Here is a 17,675-nt window from a genome sequence, read left to right as displayed (position 1 = left end):
TAGCCAAAGAAGGGGAAGAATATACACACCAGTAACAAAGCCCTTCGGGATTGGCTTAGTAAGGCTCCGCCCTCAAGACCTGCCCGCCATGTATCTAATCACCTTGATGTCTACAGAGAGGTAACTTGAGACCTGCTCGCTTTTAATGGACTAATGAGATCGTGACAAGAACAGCCTCAGCCAATCATCACAGAAGAAGAGGTTCTCGACGTAACAGCCTTCCAACACGGTAGCACCAATGAAGTCTATGTTTCTGCCGCCTTTCAACCAATGAGCGTCGGAAGCGGAAATAACTCGCGCTTCCATCCATTCCTCCTGGGGGACCGCAAAGGGGGCAGCATCAGGTGAGTGACTGGGTGTGGGCATCTAGTCCGTCACCGTCATACACATGATGAGATTTGCGAGTAGAGGTAGTTGCAAGTTAGTGATGGTAGGTCATTGGTTTGCAGGGACCCGTTTTCTAGACTTGCACGATTGGGTTGTAGAGCATTCTAGGGTTTGCTGTCACGTACCAATGGTAGATTTTCCTCTTCCCCTTTGCGCCTTTATCCGGGTGTCTCTGGACTGGTTATATCTATCTCAGGATCTCGACATCTCTTAGAGGAGAAGGATGCAGCTTGTTCTTGCTGTATTAAAACGCAGAGCTGTGTTGGTAACTGAATCAGTTTGTAGGTTTTCACGTTTCGTTTTCATTTCAAGTTCCAAGAGCGAATTGAAAGTACAGGCGCCAACATTACAAAATGATGGGGTACCAAACACAACACGAATTAATTACTTCTACCTGGACACGGCGAAGGAACTTGCTCAATATTGGGGGTGCTCAGCGTCCACTGACATTCTTAGAACAGCTTCCTATGCCTGCAAATGGAAGATTAACAGGCAGATGATCAAAAGCATAAGGGAGTGAGGGTAGTCGTCGCTGTGTGTTTGGGAAGGCTGTACAGGGTCGGATAGTGGATTGGTCCCCTAGTGGAAAAATTAGGATTAGGTAATTGCTTGGGTGACTTTTGTAGAATTGGCGGGGGGGGGGGGGGGGGGGTTATACTACATTCATTTCCTCTCAGTACTGCTGATCCCTTTTTTTTTTTCTTTTCAAATTTGAAGTACAGTTGAACCAGCAGCATCTAGCTTTTGGCTGGTCTTATTTAATGTTTACCTGTATACCACTGGATGAGGGGTAATAGGAGTGGAGAGTAGCCTAGTGGTTAGTGCAGTGGGCTTTGATTCTGGGGAACTGAGTTTGATTCCCACCGCAGCTCCTTGTGACTCTGGTCAAGTTACTTAACCCTCCATTGCCCCTGGTTCAAAATAAGTATCTGAATATATGTAAACCCATATGAATGTAGTTGCAAAAACCTCAGAAAGGCGGTATGTCAAGTTCCATTTCCCTTCCCCACCTGGGACCCAAGTTGGTTGTAAACAGTCTCCCATTCTCCCTCAACTACATCTCCTCCTCCTCCTCCACTGTAAACAGTTAGAATTTATACTGCTAATATATTGCTAATAATCAGGCCCCAGACATTCCAGATTCTCTGCTTTTAGGAAAAATCAATAAAAAAGGATTATGGGTATTTATGGAATATTTTTAATGCTAACAAAAAAAAAAAAGCATGGCAGGTTTTCCCACATTACTTGTTGTTTTTGATGGTATGTAAGGAATTCTCAACAGATCTAAGAAAGTTGTATATCCTAATTAAGCTAATTAAAACATGAGTTGCTCTACTGTGTCAAACTGAGGATAAGTCTAACTCAGTATCCTGTTTCCAATAGTGGCCAGTCCAGGTCACAAGTACCTGGCAGAGTCTCAAAAGGTGGCAAGGTTTCATGCTACATAATCCTAGGAGCAATGTCTTTCTCCAGGTCTACCTTAATGGTTTATGGTCTTTACCTGCAGGAATTTGTCCAAACCTCTTTTAAACCCAGTTACGTTAATTGTTTTTACCACTTGCTGCAGCAAAGAGTCCCAGAACTTAACTATATTTTCTCCTATTTGTTTAAATGTGCCTCTATGTAACTTCATGTAACGTCTCCTAGTCTTTCTGCTATTTAAAAAAGTAAATGATGGATTTACTTTTACTGTTCCTGTCTATTTGGGATTTTATAGACCTATCGCCCTCAGCCATCTCCTCCAAGCTGAAGAGATCAAAACCTCTTTAGCCTTTCTTTATATGAGGGTCATTGCATCACCTTATTTTGGTTGCCTTCCTTTGTACCTCTTCCAGTTGTACAACATCTTTTTTGTTTTTTTGAGATGCAGTGACCAGCATTGCACACAGTACTCAAGATGCAGTCGTAACATGGAGTGATCCAGAGGTGGCGTGATATTCTCTATCTAGTCACTATTTTAACAGCCCTTTTCATGAATCCCCTCCTGCCTGTCCCCCCCCCCCCCCCTTTAATTGGCTCCATCCCCACCATGCAAATCCCAGTTGGCTAATTCAGTCTCCTTAGCTGCATCCTGAAAATGCCATGGTACTCTGTTTGTATATTGGGGTTGGACACGGTGACAGTATAGGTATAATGGGCAATAAAGAAGTAAACCAAGAAAGGACAGTTTCCTATATCCCTATTCTAGACAATCTGGATAAAAGTAGATCATTATCATAAGAGCTATCAGCGTGGAGTTTTTGGCTCCCGTGGAGGTTACATTGAATATCATCTGGAAGGCGTTCCAGGACCTAACGGTGGTAGTAAATAATTTTGCTTCAGATATAATCTCATTAGTGAGCCACATGAGTAATCAAATCGAATCCTTTGTGTATGAAAAATTGATACAGCAAATGAAGTTCTATAGGAGTAGGAAATGGTTAAGATTTTGAAAATGATAATAGACCAGAAAAATTTGAACAAAATGAATATTATTACAGATGATTAATATCCAGATTGTTGTTTTCCCAGAGTTCCGGGTATGACTCCTAAATTTTTTTCCCTCTGAAATGATTCCTCTTAGTATATTAATTCAAAAGGAGTGAAACTGGGATTACCTTAATCAGTGGGAATTGGATTAGAGATTCAAGTGTTTGTATTGTTAAATAATTTCTGGTTTTAAAAGAGAAAAATATGAAATCAGGTGTATTATTTCCACTAATATTGGACAATAAGTATGTTTCCAACGAAATTAATTGACTATACACCGTCTTGGGTTTGAAATAGCCAACCAGACGATCAATGTGGAATAATGATTCAGATAAATAATAACTGGGGATAATCAGGATAATACCACGTTTTCTTTGTTTACTGTTGTTTAATTGATCTCCTTGTCTTGTTTCACTCTCTATTTATTTTGTGGTCTAAGAAAGAGAAAGATTGTATATAGTCCATTTATCTAGTTGAGATTGTTTTCCTCTAATATTGTATTAATGTACAGTCATCTCTGTATTACTGTTTGCAAGTGACCCCTGTAAAATGAAAAATTATAAATAAATGCTAAAAAAAAAGTAGATCATTATACAAGATCAAAAGCTGCCGACTGGTTGAAGGAAACTGTGGGCACTACCTTCCCATTGTCAAGTGCGCTGTGAAGATCATTTATCAAGGCTGTCAAAATACTAGGTTAGCCTTCTGCAGAGCTTGTGTTCCCCCCCCCCCCTCAAAAGTCACCTTCCCATATTTTAAGGTCTTGCTCCATTTTCACTTTCCCCTGCCCAGTCTGACTGATTCTTATTGTATTTGCAGGATGAATGTTGGGGTAGCTCATAGTGAGGTGAACCCCAACACCAGGGTGCTGAACAGCCGAGGGGTATGGCTGGCTTACATTATCCTAGTGGTACTTCTGCATGTGATCCTGCTGAGCATTCCTTTCTTCAGTATTCCTGTCGTCTGGACTCTCACTAATGTTATTCACAACCTGGTTAGTCAAAACTTTTTTTTTTGTCTAGTGTTGCCTTCTCAGTTATGCAAGTGAGACTACAACTCTAAAGATGCCCTATTTAGAAAAGATTTGATACAGTGAGGGTAGTGCATGCAAATTCTTATGCATATTCATTATGGGTATCCTGAAAACCTGACTGCCTAGGTGTGTCCTAAGGACTGTATTGAGAACCCCTGATCTAGTGGCTTGATTTTATGGATGATTACATTGAAATATCTTTATTGGGTTATCGTCCAATCTATACAGCAACAATATAACATACAAAAACCAATATCATCAAAATAAAAATAATTGCAACAGAATGAGGATATCAGGCTACCCCATCCCCATAGATAAACATTTTTTTATAGATAACAAAATTGGGCAACTTGAAATTATACTTCTGATCTTTGTGCTGTCACATTGAATATTTCAGTGAAGCAGTGCAGTAATTCTACACAGTCCTATTTGATAGAGGCTACTCTTGGGACTCAGTCTTCATGTCCTCTTTTGGAAGATATTAGCCTGCCATTTGTCTCATTTAATATGTGATATACCTGTAGGAAAAACATTTGACCTGGCTTCTCCTCTTCCTTCCCCAGGTGATGTATCTTTTCTTACATACAGTTAAAGGGACACCATTTGAGACCCCGGATCAGGGGAAGGCTCGCCTCCTCACACACTGGGAACAGATGGATTATGGTATCCAGTTCACCTCCTCCCGCAAGTTCCTTAGCATTTCTCCAATAGTCCTGTGAGTACTACTGAATTAGAAATGGAAACGAGAGAAAGGCACACACTATAAGCTACATAAGAAATTATCATGATTTTGCTGGTGGAAATTACTCATTGGAGTCAAGGGTACAGTATCAATCTGTTGTCTTTCATCATTCAAAAGAATTGATCCCACAGATAATCCAGAGGTTTTTATGGCTTGTTGTCAAATTATATTTTGTACTTAAAAAAAAAAAAAAAAAAAGTTTAGTTAATGCAGGTAGAAGGCTAAATGTGATTTGGTCACTTATTTATGGTAGATAGCAATTTGAACATGGAATTCTAGAAGGTAAGATCAATCTCTTTTATGCAATAAATCCCCATATTGCCTCTAAGGCAGCAGCATGCGTGTATAAAAGGGTCCATGGCTCCTCCAATTCGACATGTCTAGTGCATTCGACATGGTAAACCATAATATACTATTAAGACTCATAGACTACTTCGGGATTGGTGGAAATATACTTAGTTGGATTAAGGGTTTCCTAACCACCAGAACATACCAAGTGAAATCAAACTCAAACATTTCATCACCGTGGAAAGCAGACTGCGGAGTACCTCAGGGATCATCACTATCACCGATCCTTTTCAACCTAATGATGACCCCACTAGCCAAGTCCTTATCCATCCAAGGCCTCAACCCATTCATCTATGCAGACGACATTACAATATACATTACTTTCAAACATGACCTGACAGAAATCACCAACAAAATCAAGCTCAGCTTGAATACCATGAACTCATGGGCAAATACATTCCAACTAAAACTCAATACAGAAAAAACACATTGCCTCATCCTCTCATCCCAATACAATACGAACAAACCCACAAATTTAAACACTCCAGATTACATCCTCCCTACCTCAGATCGCCTGAAATTCCTCGGTGTTACAATTGACCGTAACCTTACACTTGAGAGCCAAGTGAACTCTACAACCAAGAAAATGTTCCACTCAATGTGGAAACTCAAATGCATGAAACCATTTTTCCCGAGGGAAACATTTTGTAACCTGATAAAATCAGTGGTACTAAGCTATGCTGACTACTGCAATGGAATTTATGCGGGATGCAAAGAGCAACTCAGAAAGAAACTTCAGACCGCTCAAAACACAGCAGCCAGGCTTATATTTGGAAAAACGCGATTCGAAAGTGACAAACCCCCTCCGAGGAAAAACTGCACTGGCTCCCAATCAAAGAACGTATTGCTTTTAAAATCACCCTGGTCCATAAAATATATCTATGGCGACGCCCCAAGATTCGTGACTGACCTCATAGACCTACCAACCAGAAACACAGTCGGATCAACACGAATATACTTAAATCTCCACTACCCAAGCTGTAAAGGACTTAAATACAAATCAATTTATGCATCCAGCTTCTCATACATAAGCACACAACTGTGGAATGCATACCAAAAGCTGTTAAAATAACGTATGACCACCTTAACTTCCGGAAATCACTAAAGACCAACCTGTTCGAAAAGGCATACCCTACCGACCCAACTTAAGTGCCTGAACCCTGCAACACAATGAAACCAAAGCTCATAATGAATCACCACTTAACTCTTCTTCTGTACAATTCCCCAATGTGTCTGTAACACATGAACCTTATTTGACTATAAGATCACTCTGTATTTGTTTCTCTACCGGAGTTGGCGAACGCCTTCACGGTATTATGAAAGCCACATTGAGCCTGCAGATAGGTGGGAAAATATGGGATATAAATGTAACAAATAATAATAATTATATTAGATATATGTTCTGCCATTCTTGTCCATAAGTCTCTGCTGGTCATGCCTACATACAACATCAGACATAGACAAATTTATCACCTAAACAGTGTACTCTGTTCTGCAATTAGTGAACTTGTTCAATTTGTAAATTTTACCATCGGCTGGATTTTTTAATTCTTTAAGAGTGATCTCACATAAACTATATGATAAACATTTTGAAATGTCCAACCGGCAGCAGAGCTCTATTCAATTTCTCTTCCTTTTGCAGTAACATTGCAGGGCTTAAAATGTCTTTCCTTGTCATCAAGCAGATGAAGCCATTACGTATGGGTTGTGTCCATCAACCAGCAGGGGGAGATAGAGAGCCCTCAACTTTTCACAGTGCCTCATGGCCAGCCAGCTCCACTGCCTCTTCAGTATTCTCTATCTCCCCAAGCAAGGTGGCTGCAGCTTCTTCGAGCTCCATCAAAAATCTGCCTGGGGGTGGCTCCTGGCTTGCCAGTTGTTAGTCGGGGTGTTAGAGGCTATAGCAGCTTCACTTTGAAGGCACATAGGTCAGCCCTTTCCCTGCCTTACCCATGCCCCCGTGGATGTGGACATATTAGCTTGCTTTTCCCTGTCCTTTCCCACTCAGTGGATGCAGGCACATTGGTTCACCTTTCCCTGCCTTTCCCACTCATCTGAGCCTCCGGAGTTCTTATTACCTCTGCTTTCCTCACAGCGTTTAAAAAAAAATGGAACAGAGGTTTTCCTTTGATTCTTCTATGGGACCGGAGCTGTGATACTCGGTCCGGTGAGGTAAGAGTGTTTTCTAATTCCTCCGGGGTGGGCCCGCGATCGGGGCGTTTTTGGCGCGAAACCGCCATTTTGAATTTTCCCGCCATTTTCGGCGATGGCTGCAGAGAATGTAAAGCGCTGTTCCCGGTGTGGCAAGCACAAATCAGCAGCGGGGCTCTGTAAATCGTGCTGTACAGGTGTAAGAGCCGGCCCGAGCATGGCAAGCGATGATTCTTCCCGCTCAGAGCTGGCAGCGGACGCCATTTTGAATTCTCCGCATGGCGTGGCCTCCGTAGAGACGGAGAGCCCTGAGCCCGGGGGGGGGGGAGACAACACCTCGAATTGAGGCTATTCAGGGAGCGGCTAGCCCCGGACGGGATCTGGGTGCCCAGGGCGAGTTTTTCTCCCCTGATTTTGTGTTATTATTGCATAAAGCATACATGCTGAAAAGAGCTCTCCCTCAAGGGTCGTCTGAGGCCCCTTCTATTGTCCCCCCCCCCGGTGGATTGTGGCCTGGGACTGCCCGCTGAGGCTATTTTCCCTGATGACATAAAGAAAAGCGTAGAAGGGCTAATTCCCCTTCAGATTGTGGTGCCCCTCCTTCCCCCCCCCCCCCCCCCCCCCCCCCCCCGTGGTCGGGCTGTGATGATTCGGAGAGTTCTGGCAGGCCTTCGTGCGTGGTCTGAGGAGCCAGAGTCAGGTGCAGAATTACCACAGGATCTGGATGATCCCTCCGCGGTGAGGATTTTCCACCGTGATGAGCTGCCAGCGCTTATTTCAGATGCCCTGCAGGTCCTTTCTATTGAAGAGCCTGACAGTGGCTCGGCCTCCTCTGTGAATCCTAGGATGGCTAGTACCAAAAAGCCTGCTCGAGCCTTTCCTTTGCATGACTCCATCCAAGAGCTTATTTCCGCTCAGTGGGCTGACCCCAAGGGACCTTTGAAAGTTTCCAGGGCTATGGGGCAATTATACCCTCTGCGTGAGGAGCATTTGGCTCGCTTTGCAATGCCTAAAGTAGATGCCCTAGTCACTGCGGTGACAAAGAGAACTACCCTCCCTGTGGAAGGAGGAGTTGCCCTGAAGGATATACAAGACCATAGGCTGGAAGCAGCACTTAAAACGGTCCTTTGAAATTGCAGGTCTTACTGTTCGGGCGTCTGCATGCAGTTGTTATGCTGCTAGAGCCTGCCTGGCGTGGTTGCAACAGGCAGTGGAACAGCCCGGAGATGGAGCGGAGCCCTTCTCGGATGTGGCTCTGCGGCTGGAGTCGGCCTTGTCCTTTTTGGCTGATGCCCTTTATGATATTGTCAGAGCTTCGGCTAAACAAATGGCAGTAGCAGTGGCGGCTCGCCGTCTTATTTGGCTACGACATTGGGCAGCGGACATGGCCTCTAAGCAAAGGTTGGTGAAGTTGCCCTTTCAAGGCCTTCTCTTATTTGGTGAGGAGTTGGAAAAAAAAAATTGTTAAAGGCCTGGGAGATCCTAAAACCCAGCGCTTGCCCGAAGATAGGCCGAGGCCTTCCTCCAAGGGCCAGGTGGTCCACTCCTCTTATAGATCTCGCTTCCGTGAAACTAGAAGGTACCGCCCGGGGCGTTCTGCTGGGTTCCCTTCTCGTGCCCGTTTTTCAGCAGAGAAACTCCTTTCACTCGGACAAGCGTTCCGCAGCCACCGGCTCTAGGCCTGGAGTTCAGGGGCGACCCTCTCAATGATGGTGCGCCGGCCCCCTCCTCGCTTCCTGTCATCGGAGGACGTCTTTCCCTCTTTACCGAGGAGTGGGCCAATATTTCCTCAGATCAGTGGGTTCTGGACCTGATCAGAAATGGCTACAGAATAGAATTCAATGCCCCAGTAAGAGACGTGTTTGTGGAGTCCCGATGTGGTTCTGCCGCCAAACGGGTGGCGGTAGAGGAGACTTTGCAAGGTCTGATTCAGTTAGGGGCCGTGTCCCCGGTACCTCCCGCCGAACACGGCTACAGCCGATACTCTATCTACTTTGTGGTGCCGCAAAAAGGTGGGTCTTTTCGCCCTATTCTGGACTTAAAAGAATTAAACAAGTCCCTGAGAGTGCGGCATTTCCACATGGAAACCCTGCGCTCCGTCATTGCTGCGGTATAGCCAGGAAAGTTTCTCACGTCTCTAGAACTGAAAGAAGCTTACTTGCACATACCAATTTGGCCCCCGCACCAGAAGTTTCTGAGGTTTGCGGTGTTGGGAAAACATTTCCAGTTCCAGGCCTTGCCTTTTGGCCTCGCCACAGCTCCCCAAACCTTTTCGAAGGTAATGGTGGTAGTAGCTGCTTTGCTCAGGCGAGAAGGTATCAGGGTTCACCCGTACCTAGACGACTGGCTCATCAGAGCAGACTCTGTAACAGAGAGCTATCAAGCTACAGCCAGAGTGGTCTCAGTACTTCAATCTCTAGGCTGGGTCGTCAATATGGCCAAAAGTCACCTGATCCCCTCGCAATCTCTAGAATATTTGGGGGCTAGGTTCGACACAGACTCAGGCTATGTATACCTACCCGAGCTAAGGCGGTGCAAGCTTCAGAATCAGGTCCGTCTGCTCCTGAGGATGCCCCGCCCGCGGGCTTGGGACATTGTCCAGCTGCTGGGATCGATGACAGCCACATTGGAAGTGGTGCCCTGGGCGAGAGCGCACCTGAGACTCTACAGTATTCCCTACTTCAAAGATGGTCTCCAGTTTCTCAGGATTATCAATGCAGACTTTCTTGGCTCCCTGCGGCCCAACTCAGCATGGAATAGTGGCTCTCAGACAGCATGCTGCGGCGAGGAATGCCGCTGGCGCTCCCCGATTGGTGTCTAGTAGTGACAGATGCCAGCCTGAAGGGCCGGGGCGCACATTGCAAGGGGAAGCATGCCCAGGGTCTATGGACACCCGAGGAGTCGGAGTGGTCCATCAACCACCTGGAGTTGAAAGCGGTGTTTCAGGCGCTTCTGGCCTTTCAAGTGACCCTGGAAGGATTGGCTGTCAGAGTGATGTCGGACAAAACGACAGCAGTGGCCTACATAAATCGACAAGGCGGCACTCAGTGCAGAGCACTGGCCGCGCAGGCCGAACGGATTTGCCACTGGGCCGAGCTGCATCTTCAGTTTCTGTTGGCAGGTCACATTGCAGGTCAGAGCAACGTGCAAGCCGATTATCTAAGCAGGCATCAGATCGATCCAGCAGAATGGGAACTAGCAGACGAAGTATTCCTGCAGATATGTGCCAAATGGGGCAAGCCCGTGATGGATCTTATGGCGACAAGTTCAAATGCCAAAGTCCCGTGCTTCTTCAGCAGACGGAGAGATCCTCGCTCGGCAGGGTTGGATGCCTTGACTCAGCCCTGGCCTCCGGGCCTACTATATGTGTTCTCTCCGTGGCCCTTGATAGGGCGCGTGCTCCTGCGGATTCGGCTGCACCCAGAAGTGGTCCTCATCGCCCCGGATTGGCCCAGGAGGCCTTGGTATGCGGACCTCCGACAGATGCTAGTGGAGGCTCCCCTTCCTTTACCTCTGGTACCGAACCTGTTGTCACAGGGCCCGGTAGCCATGGAGGATGCCTGCCGCTTTGGTCTTATGGCATGGCGATTGAGAGGGCGCAATTGAGGGACAAAGGCTATTCTAACACAGTCATTTCCACTCTCTTGCAGTCCCGCTAGCGTTCCACTTCCGTGGCTTATGCCAGGATTTGGCGCCAGTTTGAGTCTTGGTGTGCTTCAAAAGCGATCACACCCATGCGGGCTCCTGTCGCGCCGATTCTGGACTTTTTGCAGGATGGTGTACAAATAGGCTTGGCCTATAATTCCCTGCGGGTGCAAGTGGCAGCGTTGGCCTCCCTTCGTGGTAAGGTTGAAGGCGTGTCTTTAGCTGCTCATCCAGATGTGGCACGGTTTCTTAGTGGGGTGCTTCAGCTCCGGCCTTCCGTGCGAGCACCCTGTCCAGCTTGGAACCTGGGGCTAGTTTTGAAGGCCCTGCAGGCTTCTCCTTTTGAGCCGCTTCGGCAAGCATCGGAGAAAGATTTGACACTAAAGGCCGTTTTTCTTGTGGCCATTGCTTCGGCGAGACGGGTGTCAGAGCTCCAGGCGCTGTCCTGTAGAGACCCATTTCTGCAAGTCTCAGAGTCCGGGGTCATGGTTCGGGACCGTGCCTTCCTTCATGCCTAAGGTGGTTTCAGCGTTTCACCTAAACCAGCCTATTTTCTTGCCCTCCTTTGATAAGGAGGAGTTTCCAGAATCTTTTGGGCAGTTGCACCTGTTGGATGTGCGCAGGACTCTGCTGCAGTATCTGCGAGTTACTATCTCTTTCAGGATCTATGATCATCTGTTTGTTTTGCTATCAGGTCCTCGCAGAGGGTCTCCAGCGTCTAAAGCCACTATTGCCCGCTGGCTCAAAGAAACTATCTTTTCAGCTTATCTGCTTGCCGGCTGGTCTCCGCCTGTAGCCTTTAAGCATGGGCGTAGACTGGGGGGGGCGAGGGGGGGCAATGCCCCCCCAAACAACGACGAGGCGCCACCGCGCCAGTAGTTAAAAAAAAACAATAACAAGCAGGCACGCGCTCCTCTCCGTCCGCTTGGCTTCCCTGCCCTCTCTGTCTGCGTCCCGCCCAAAAGGAAATGACATCAGAGGAAGGCGGGACGCAGACAGAGAGGGCAGGGAAGCCAAGCGGATGGAGAGGAACGTGTCCGTCTACCCCCCTCTCTTCCCCCCTCCCTCCGGTGCAGGCAGCAGTCTTTTTCAGCGTTCCTGGCAGCGGTAGCGACATACACGCTGCCTTTGGCTCTGCCCCGAAGCCTTCTCTTCAAGTTCTTGTTCCCGCATAGGTGGGAACAGGAACTTGAAGAGAAGGCTTCCGGGGCAGACCGAAGGCAGCGTGTACATCGCTACCACTGCCAGGAACACAGAAAAGCTGAAGAAGACTGTTGCCTGCGCCAGAGGGAGGGAGGAAGAGAGGGGGGTAGACGGAGTCACGATCTTGGATCTCGCGGGGGGGGGGAGCAGAAGGAAGATAGATGGAACTGGCAGGGGTGGGGAGCAGATGGAAGATGGATGGGACTGGGAGGGGTGGGGAGTAGAGGGATGGAGCAAGAGATGGTTGGGACTGGGAGGGGTGGGGAGCAGAGGGAAGGAGCAAGAGATGGATGGGGTTGGGAGCAGAGGGAAGGACCAAGAGATGGATGGGACTGGGAGCATTGGGAGCAGAGGGAAGGACCAGGAGATGGATTGGACTGGGAGGGGTGGGGAGCAGAGGGAAGGAGCAAGAGATGGATGGGACTGGGTGGGGAGCAGAGGGAAGGAGCAAGAGATGGATGGGACTGGGAGAGTTGGGAGCAGAGGGAAGGACCAGGAGATGGATGGGACTGGGAGCGTTGGGAGCAGAGGGAAGGACCAGGAGATGGATTGGACTGGGAGGGGTGGGAAGCAGAGGGAAGGAGCAAGAGATGGATGGGACTGGGAGCATTGGGAGCAGAGGGAAGGACCAGGAGATGGATTGGACTGGGTGGGGAGCAGAGGGAAGGAGCAAGAGATGGATGGGACTGGGAGAGTTGGGAGCAGAGGGAAGGACCAGGAGATGGATGGGACTGGGAGCGTTGGGAGCAGAGGGAAGGACCAGGAGATGGATTGGACTGGGAGGGGTGGGGAGCAGAGGGAAGGAGCAAGAGATGGATGGGACTGGGAGGGGTGGGGAGCAGAGGGAAGATGGATGGGACTTGGAGGGGTGGGGGGCAGAGGGATGGACCAGGATATGGATGGGATTGGGAGACGTCAGGCACAGCAGAGGGAAGGAGCAGAAGATGGATGGGACGGAGGGATGGTGAGCAGAGGGAAGGAACAGAAGATGGATGGGACTGGGAGGGGTGGGGAGCAGAGGGAAGGAGCAAGAGATGGATGGGACTGGGAGGGGTGGGGAGCAGAGGGAAGATGGATGGGACTGGGAGGGGTAGGGAGCAGAGGGAAGATGGATGGGACTGGGAGGGGTGGGGAGCAGAGGGATGGACCAGGAGATGGATGGGATTGGAAGAGGTCAGGCACAGCAGAGGGAAGGAGCAGAAGATGGATGGGACGGAGGGATGGTGAGCAGAGGGAAGGAACAGAAGATGGATGGGATTGGGAGGGGTGGGGAGCAGAGGGAAGGAGCAAGAGATGGATGGGACTGGGAGGGTGGGGAGCAGAGGGAAGCCTACTGGAAAGAAGACACTGCATAAAACAGAAGACACTGGAACCAAAGCGAATAGAAAAACTAAATGATCAGACAACAAAGGTAGATAAAAGTATTTTATTCAGAACTTATTAATTGAAATATGTCAGCTTTTTGAAATGTGCATCTGTGATATTTTGCCTGTAAATTTCAATTCCTTCCTCCATATTAGCATATTCATTTGCATATGTATATATGCAAATGAATATGCTAATATGCTCCGCCCATCCTTCCCCCCCCCCCCCCCCCCCCCTTTAAGGCGCATTGTACCAGAGTGATTTTCTCTTCCTGGGCTGAAACTGGAGCACTCTCTCGTCAAGAGATATGCAGTGCAGCAACATGGGCTTCTAAGCTCTCTTTTGCCCGACATTATAGGCTGGATGTGGCTGCTAGGAGGGATGCGCATTTTGGAGCACAAGTGCTAGCGCGTGGTGTGACCTGTTCCCACCCTATATAGGGATTGCTTTGTTACATCCCATACGTAATGGCTTCATCTGCTTGATGACAAGGAAGGAAAAATTAGGTTCTTACCTTGGTAATTTTCTTTCCTTTAGTCATAGCAGATGAAGCCATGAGCCCTCCCTGTATGATTGTCTGTATGCTGTGAATCTGTTTCAGGTTCTGTTCTTGTTTCCTGAAGTTCCTTCCTTGGGAGAAAGTTGGAAAACAGTCTTCAGGATTCATGTTCACTTATAGGAGGATGAGTCCATTCCCTCCAGTTTATGTTTTGGAGGATGAGTTTATTCCCTCCAGGAGGTTGCATGTATCCCCTCCAGTTATACAATAAGGAGGACGAGTTTATTCCCTCCAGGAGGATGTGTTCATTCCCTCCTTTTGAGTTCATGCCCTTGTTAAGGGGCCATCGTTCGCTGTGAGGAAAGTTCATGTTATTCCCATTGCGGTTTGCCATACTGCTTTGGAAGCTTCAAATACTGAAGAGGCAGTGGAGCTGGCTGGCCATGAAGCACTGTGAAAAGTTGAGTGCTCTCTATCTCCCCCTGCTGGTTGATGGACACAACCCATACGTAATGGCTTCATCTGCTATGACTAAAGGAAAGAAAATTACCAAGGTAAGAACCTAATTTTCCCGTCTTCCAAGTTTCTGCCCCTGGAAAAAGTATTGCCCAATTATGTTTGCTGAAACATGGGGATTGACTGGATAAATACCCCATTTGGTTTTTTTTTTCATAATTTTAACTATGTCAGATCCAACTGAAGAGAATCTCATAACGCAAGTTAATAGGTCGTCTTCAGTGTTAAAACGTGTTCTTTTTCTGTAGCACAGGATTGTAGTTGAAATATGTAGCCCTCTTATGTGCTTTTGATATTACTGTTTTGAGGTAACACCTAATTTTTTCATAAACAATTTCACTTATGTTTTAAATATGCTTAATTTCTCCTTAATAACTGAGAGACGGGCAAATTATCTTTCATTGACCTTGGGTGACAGCTGTCATAACTGAGAATCGTGTTTTTTGTCTTGTCAATTTTTTTATGAATCTTAGTTTCAAAAGTGTGGTTTAATCGAATGATCTACATCTAGAAGGGTTAATTTCCGTTCTGAAAAATCCATAGTAAAATTTAAATTCTCATCACATGTATTTTAGCATCTCGCAAATTGTCAACTCAACTCTTCTCCATTCCATAATACAAACACAGTGGTTCTCAAACCTGTCCTGCGGAACCACTAGCCAGTCAGGCTTTCAGGATATCTAATGAAGATGCATAAGAGACTTGCATATAATGGACAAGCATGCATATATGTTTTATGCATATTTATTAGGAATATCCTGAAAACCTGACTGGCTCGGGGTCCCCCAGGACAAGTATGAGAACCACTGTTTTAGACAGATTGAAGACTTGTTTGTTTACCATGGTATTTGAGGGGGATGGTTGAGCGCTGGGGGACTAGTTAGACTGAATGTAACTGCTGTGTTTTAATACTGTTGTTGATGTATTTTTCTTCTTGCTGTAGAGTGGGTTGAAAATGTGGTCTATAAATGTAGTTAAATGACATTGAGGATTTATTTTATTTTTTTGTTTTGTTCTACAATAGAATGCGTATATTTAAGACTTTCTTTTTTCCCCCTGATGCAGTGGTGTGCCTGAAAAAATATAAACAGACAAATTTGAGGAAATGTAAACCAGTATATGATGGCAGACAAGGCCTTATGGTCTTTAGGAGAGTATCCAGAAACGTTTTCCCATTAGCAGCCTGTAGTTTCCACTCTCCTGCCTATTATCAGTTGTATGAAAAGTGAGTGATCTCCAGCACTCTGCTGAAGAGATCCCTTAGCAGACCTACCAGGAGTCTCTGTGCTTTCTTAATAATCGAGGATTTATCTCATTTTGACCCCAGAGCTTATCCACTTTTCTTTTGCCCAAATCTTCTGTTCTGTAAATGATGTAGTGTCTACTCTGTGGCTATAAGTACTTGTGCATATGCCAGTCTATCTTCTTTAGCAAATATTGAATAAAAGTATTTTAGTGGTCTTTTCCCTGTCCCCCCATTGCCTAATTTTCTCCTTTTTATTCTTATTCCTGCTCTCCTTCCTTTTACGGATGTGCCTGGGGGAAAAAAAAAAAGGAAAATAAACCATTTCTTTACCCCTTCTTTTTTTATTGACTGGAAGGATTCAGCTGCTCTAGGATTGTGGTTGTGATAAAGCCAGAAATAAATTTTCCTAAAGCATACAAGTAACATTAATCTTCTCTTTCTAGTTACCTCCTTGCCAGCTTCTATACCAAGTATGATGCTATTCATTTCGTCATCAACACAGCCTCCTTGCTCAGTGTCCTGCTGCCCAAACTGCCTCAGTTTCATGGAGTGCGTGTGTTTGGCATCAACAAGTACTGAGTGAGAACTAGATGCTGGCAGCCTACGACATTCAAAAGCTTGAGAAAAGTCATGCAGATCGTTAAGTGGTCCCAAACTGGAGGGAGATATGTGGAAGGGGTCTGATTGGATCTTGGTTTCCACACAAGGCTACACCAATAGGAAGCACCCCACTGCCCCCCCCCCCCCCCCCCCCCCCCACATACCTTCAAGACCATGCTTATGATTTTTGTTCCTTGGTTTGGTTGGGGGAAAGAGGCAGGTTGCTATGTTATCTGCTCAGTTTTCTGTTACATTTAATCTTAAGAGCTGAAAGCAGATTTCCTAGACTCTCAAAGACAGTTGACCTTACAAAACTCCAAAGATGGATAATTGTTTTTCTTTTATTACATTTGATGTCTTCTCTATTTGTATATTTACAGCCAGGTGAATTCTGTGTTATATGTTAAAATAGTTGTGCATAATTTCACTTCCTGTCACCCAGGGAACGAGGGATTGTCACCTGAATTACCTGAAACTAATCACCTTACTTTAACCAACTGTGACTAGTGCTACTAGGCTGGGAACCGAGACTGTGTTTTGTATGAAATGGAACTTGATTTGTGTATGCTGAGACCTGGCCAAAAGTACCTGAACACTTGAATCATCAAAGAGAAACATTAGTTTTCAGGTCTACACTAGATAGATGCCTATAGGTCCAGCTCAGTATTCACTACTACTATGCAACATGGACCACTTTCACCATGCAGAACCTTACTAGAAACAGTAACTGGCAGTAATGAGGAGCAGCTAAGGCGTTAGCCCATCAGGTATTCCACTTATGTAACAAATGTTTGTGACTATTCTTCCTTTTTGCTAATTGCGCAGATTTTTTTTAATGGAAGTTTTTTTTCAGCGACTGCTATTGCATTAATTCATTATATATTAAATATTCAGGAGAAATGGTTATGATTTAAGTGATATATATCTAGCAAACGTTAGAGAGTTTGATTTATATTTCTAAAGTAATATTCAAAGTCTTCCAAAATAGTCTATAGTGATTTTGTAACAGTCTGAAACCATAGTTTTCAAGTTTCTGCTCTGAACAGCTGTAGTTTATGGCATTGGCAAATATGATCTTTGGGACTCCTATTCTCCCTCTTCTTCCCTCCCCCCCATACACACAGTAGTTAATTTATTTCTAGCCAGCTAATACCAGTAACTTAGCTCATAGCGGATTTACAGCTAAGATACTAGATAAAATAATAAATCTGGGACGTAATTTATCACAGTATTAATATGGTCATCAACATCCTTACAGAAACCCATCGTAACTAGAGTACAGTAACATATTACTTCCTTATCTCAAATTTGTAAAACAACACTGTCGTAACTGGCTGTGTGCCTTAGTTTAAATGGAAGGTAATTCCGTAAGCTATTTGTTTGATATGCAAATAAGCAAGTAAACAGGTTCTTCAAAATAATCCATCGAGAACAGGCCTCTGATTGTGCTCCAGCTTTCAGAGAAGAACAG

The 17,675-nt window shown here is 45.9% G+C and overlaps 1 protein-coding gene across 3 annotated transcripts; it reads left to right on the top strand.

The window, feature by feature from the left end:
- The first annotated feature begins 32 nt into the window (after window positions 1–32).
- On the top strand, window positions 33–17,106 carry ORMDL2 (ORMDL sphingolipid biosynthesis regulator 2). 3 transcript variants are annotated; one of them, XM_030196727.1, is made up of 4 exons: window positions 33–344; window positions 3,676–3,850; window positions 4,453–4,604; window positions 16,048–17,106. In XM_030196727.1, the coding sequence occupies exons 1-4, from the start codon at window positions 271–273 to the stop codon at window positions 16,181–16,183; spliced, it is 537 nt and encodes a 178-aa protein (XP_030052587.1). In that variant the 5' UTR covers window positions 33–270; the 3' UTR covers window positions 16,184–17,106. The 3 variants fall into 3 exon arrangements, with proteins under 3 accessions (XP_030052587.1, XP_030052588.1, XP_030052589.1); XM_030196728.1 differs by lacking the exon at window positions 33–344 and adding an exon at window positions 353–430; XM_030196729.1 differs by lacking the exon at window positions 33–344 and adding an exon at window positions 583–668.
- The last annotated feature ends 569 nt before the right edge of the window (window positions 17,107–17,675 follow it).

The sequence above is a fragment of the Microcaecilia unicolor genome, chromosome 3 (genome assembly GCF_901765095.1).
Source record: "Microcaecilia unicolor chromosome 3, aMicUni1.1, whole genome shotgun sequence".
NCBI classification, from domain to species: domain Eukaryota; kingdom Metazoa; phylum Chordata; class Amphibia; order Gymnophiona; family Siphonopidae; genus Microcaecilia; species Microcaecilia unicolor.
The sequence above is the reverse complement of the archived record's forward strand: the minus strand, read 5'-3'. Positions and strand labels throughout refer to the sequence as shown.

Excerpts from the sequence above, each read along its gene's own strand:
- ORMDL2 (XM_030196727.1), top strand. The coding sequence starts at position 271 with ATGAGCGTCGGAAGCGGAAATAACTCGCGCTTCCATCCATTCCTCCTG. Across the intron at positions 345-3,675 it reads CGCAAAGGGGGCAGCATCAG|GATGAATGTTGGGGTAGCTC; the intron begins GTGAGTGACTGG and ends TTGTATTTGCAG. Across the intron at positions 4,605-16,047 it reads AGCATTTCTCCAATAGTCCT|TTACCTCCTTGCCAGCTTCT; the intron begins GTGAGTACTACT and ends TTCTCTTTCTAG.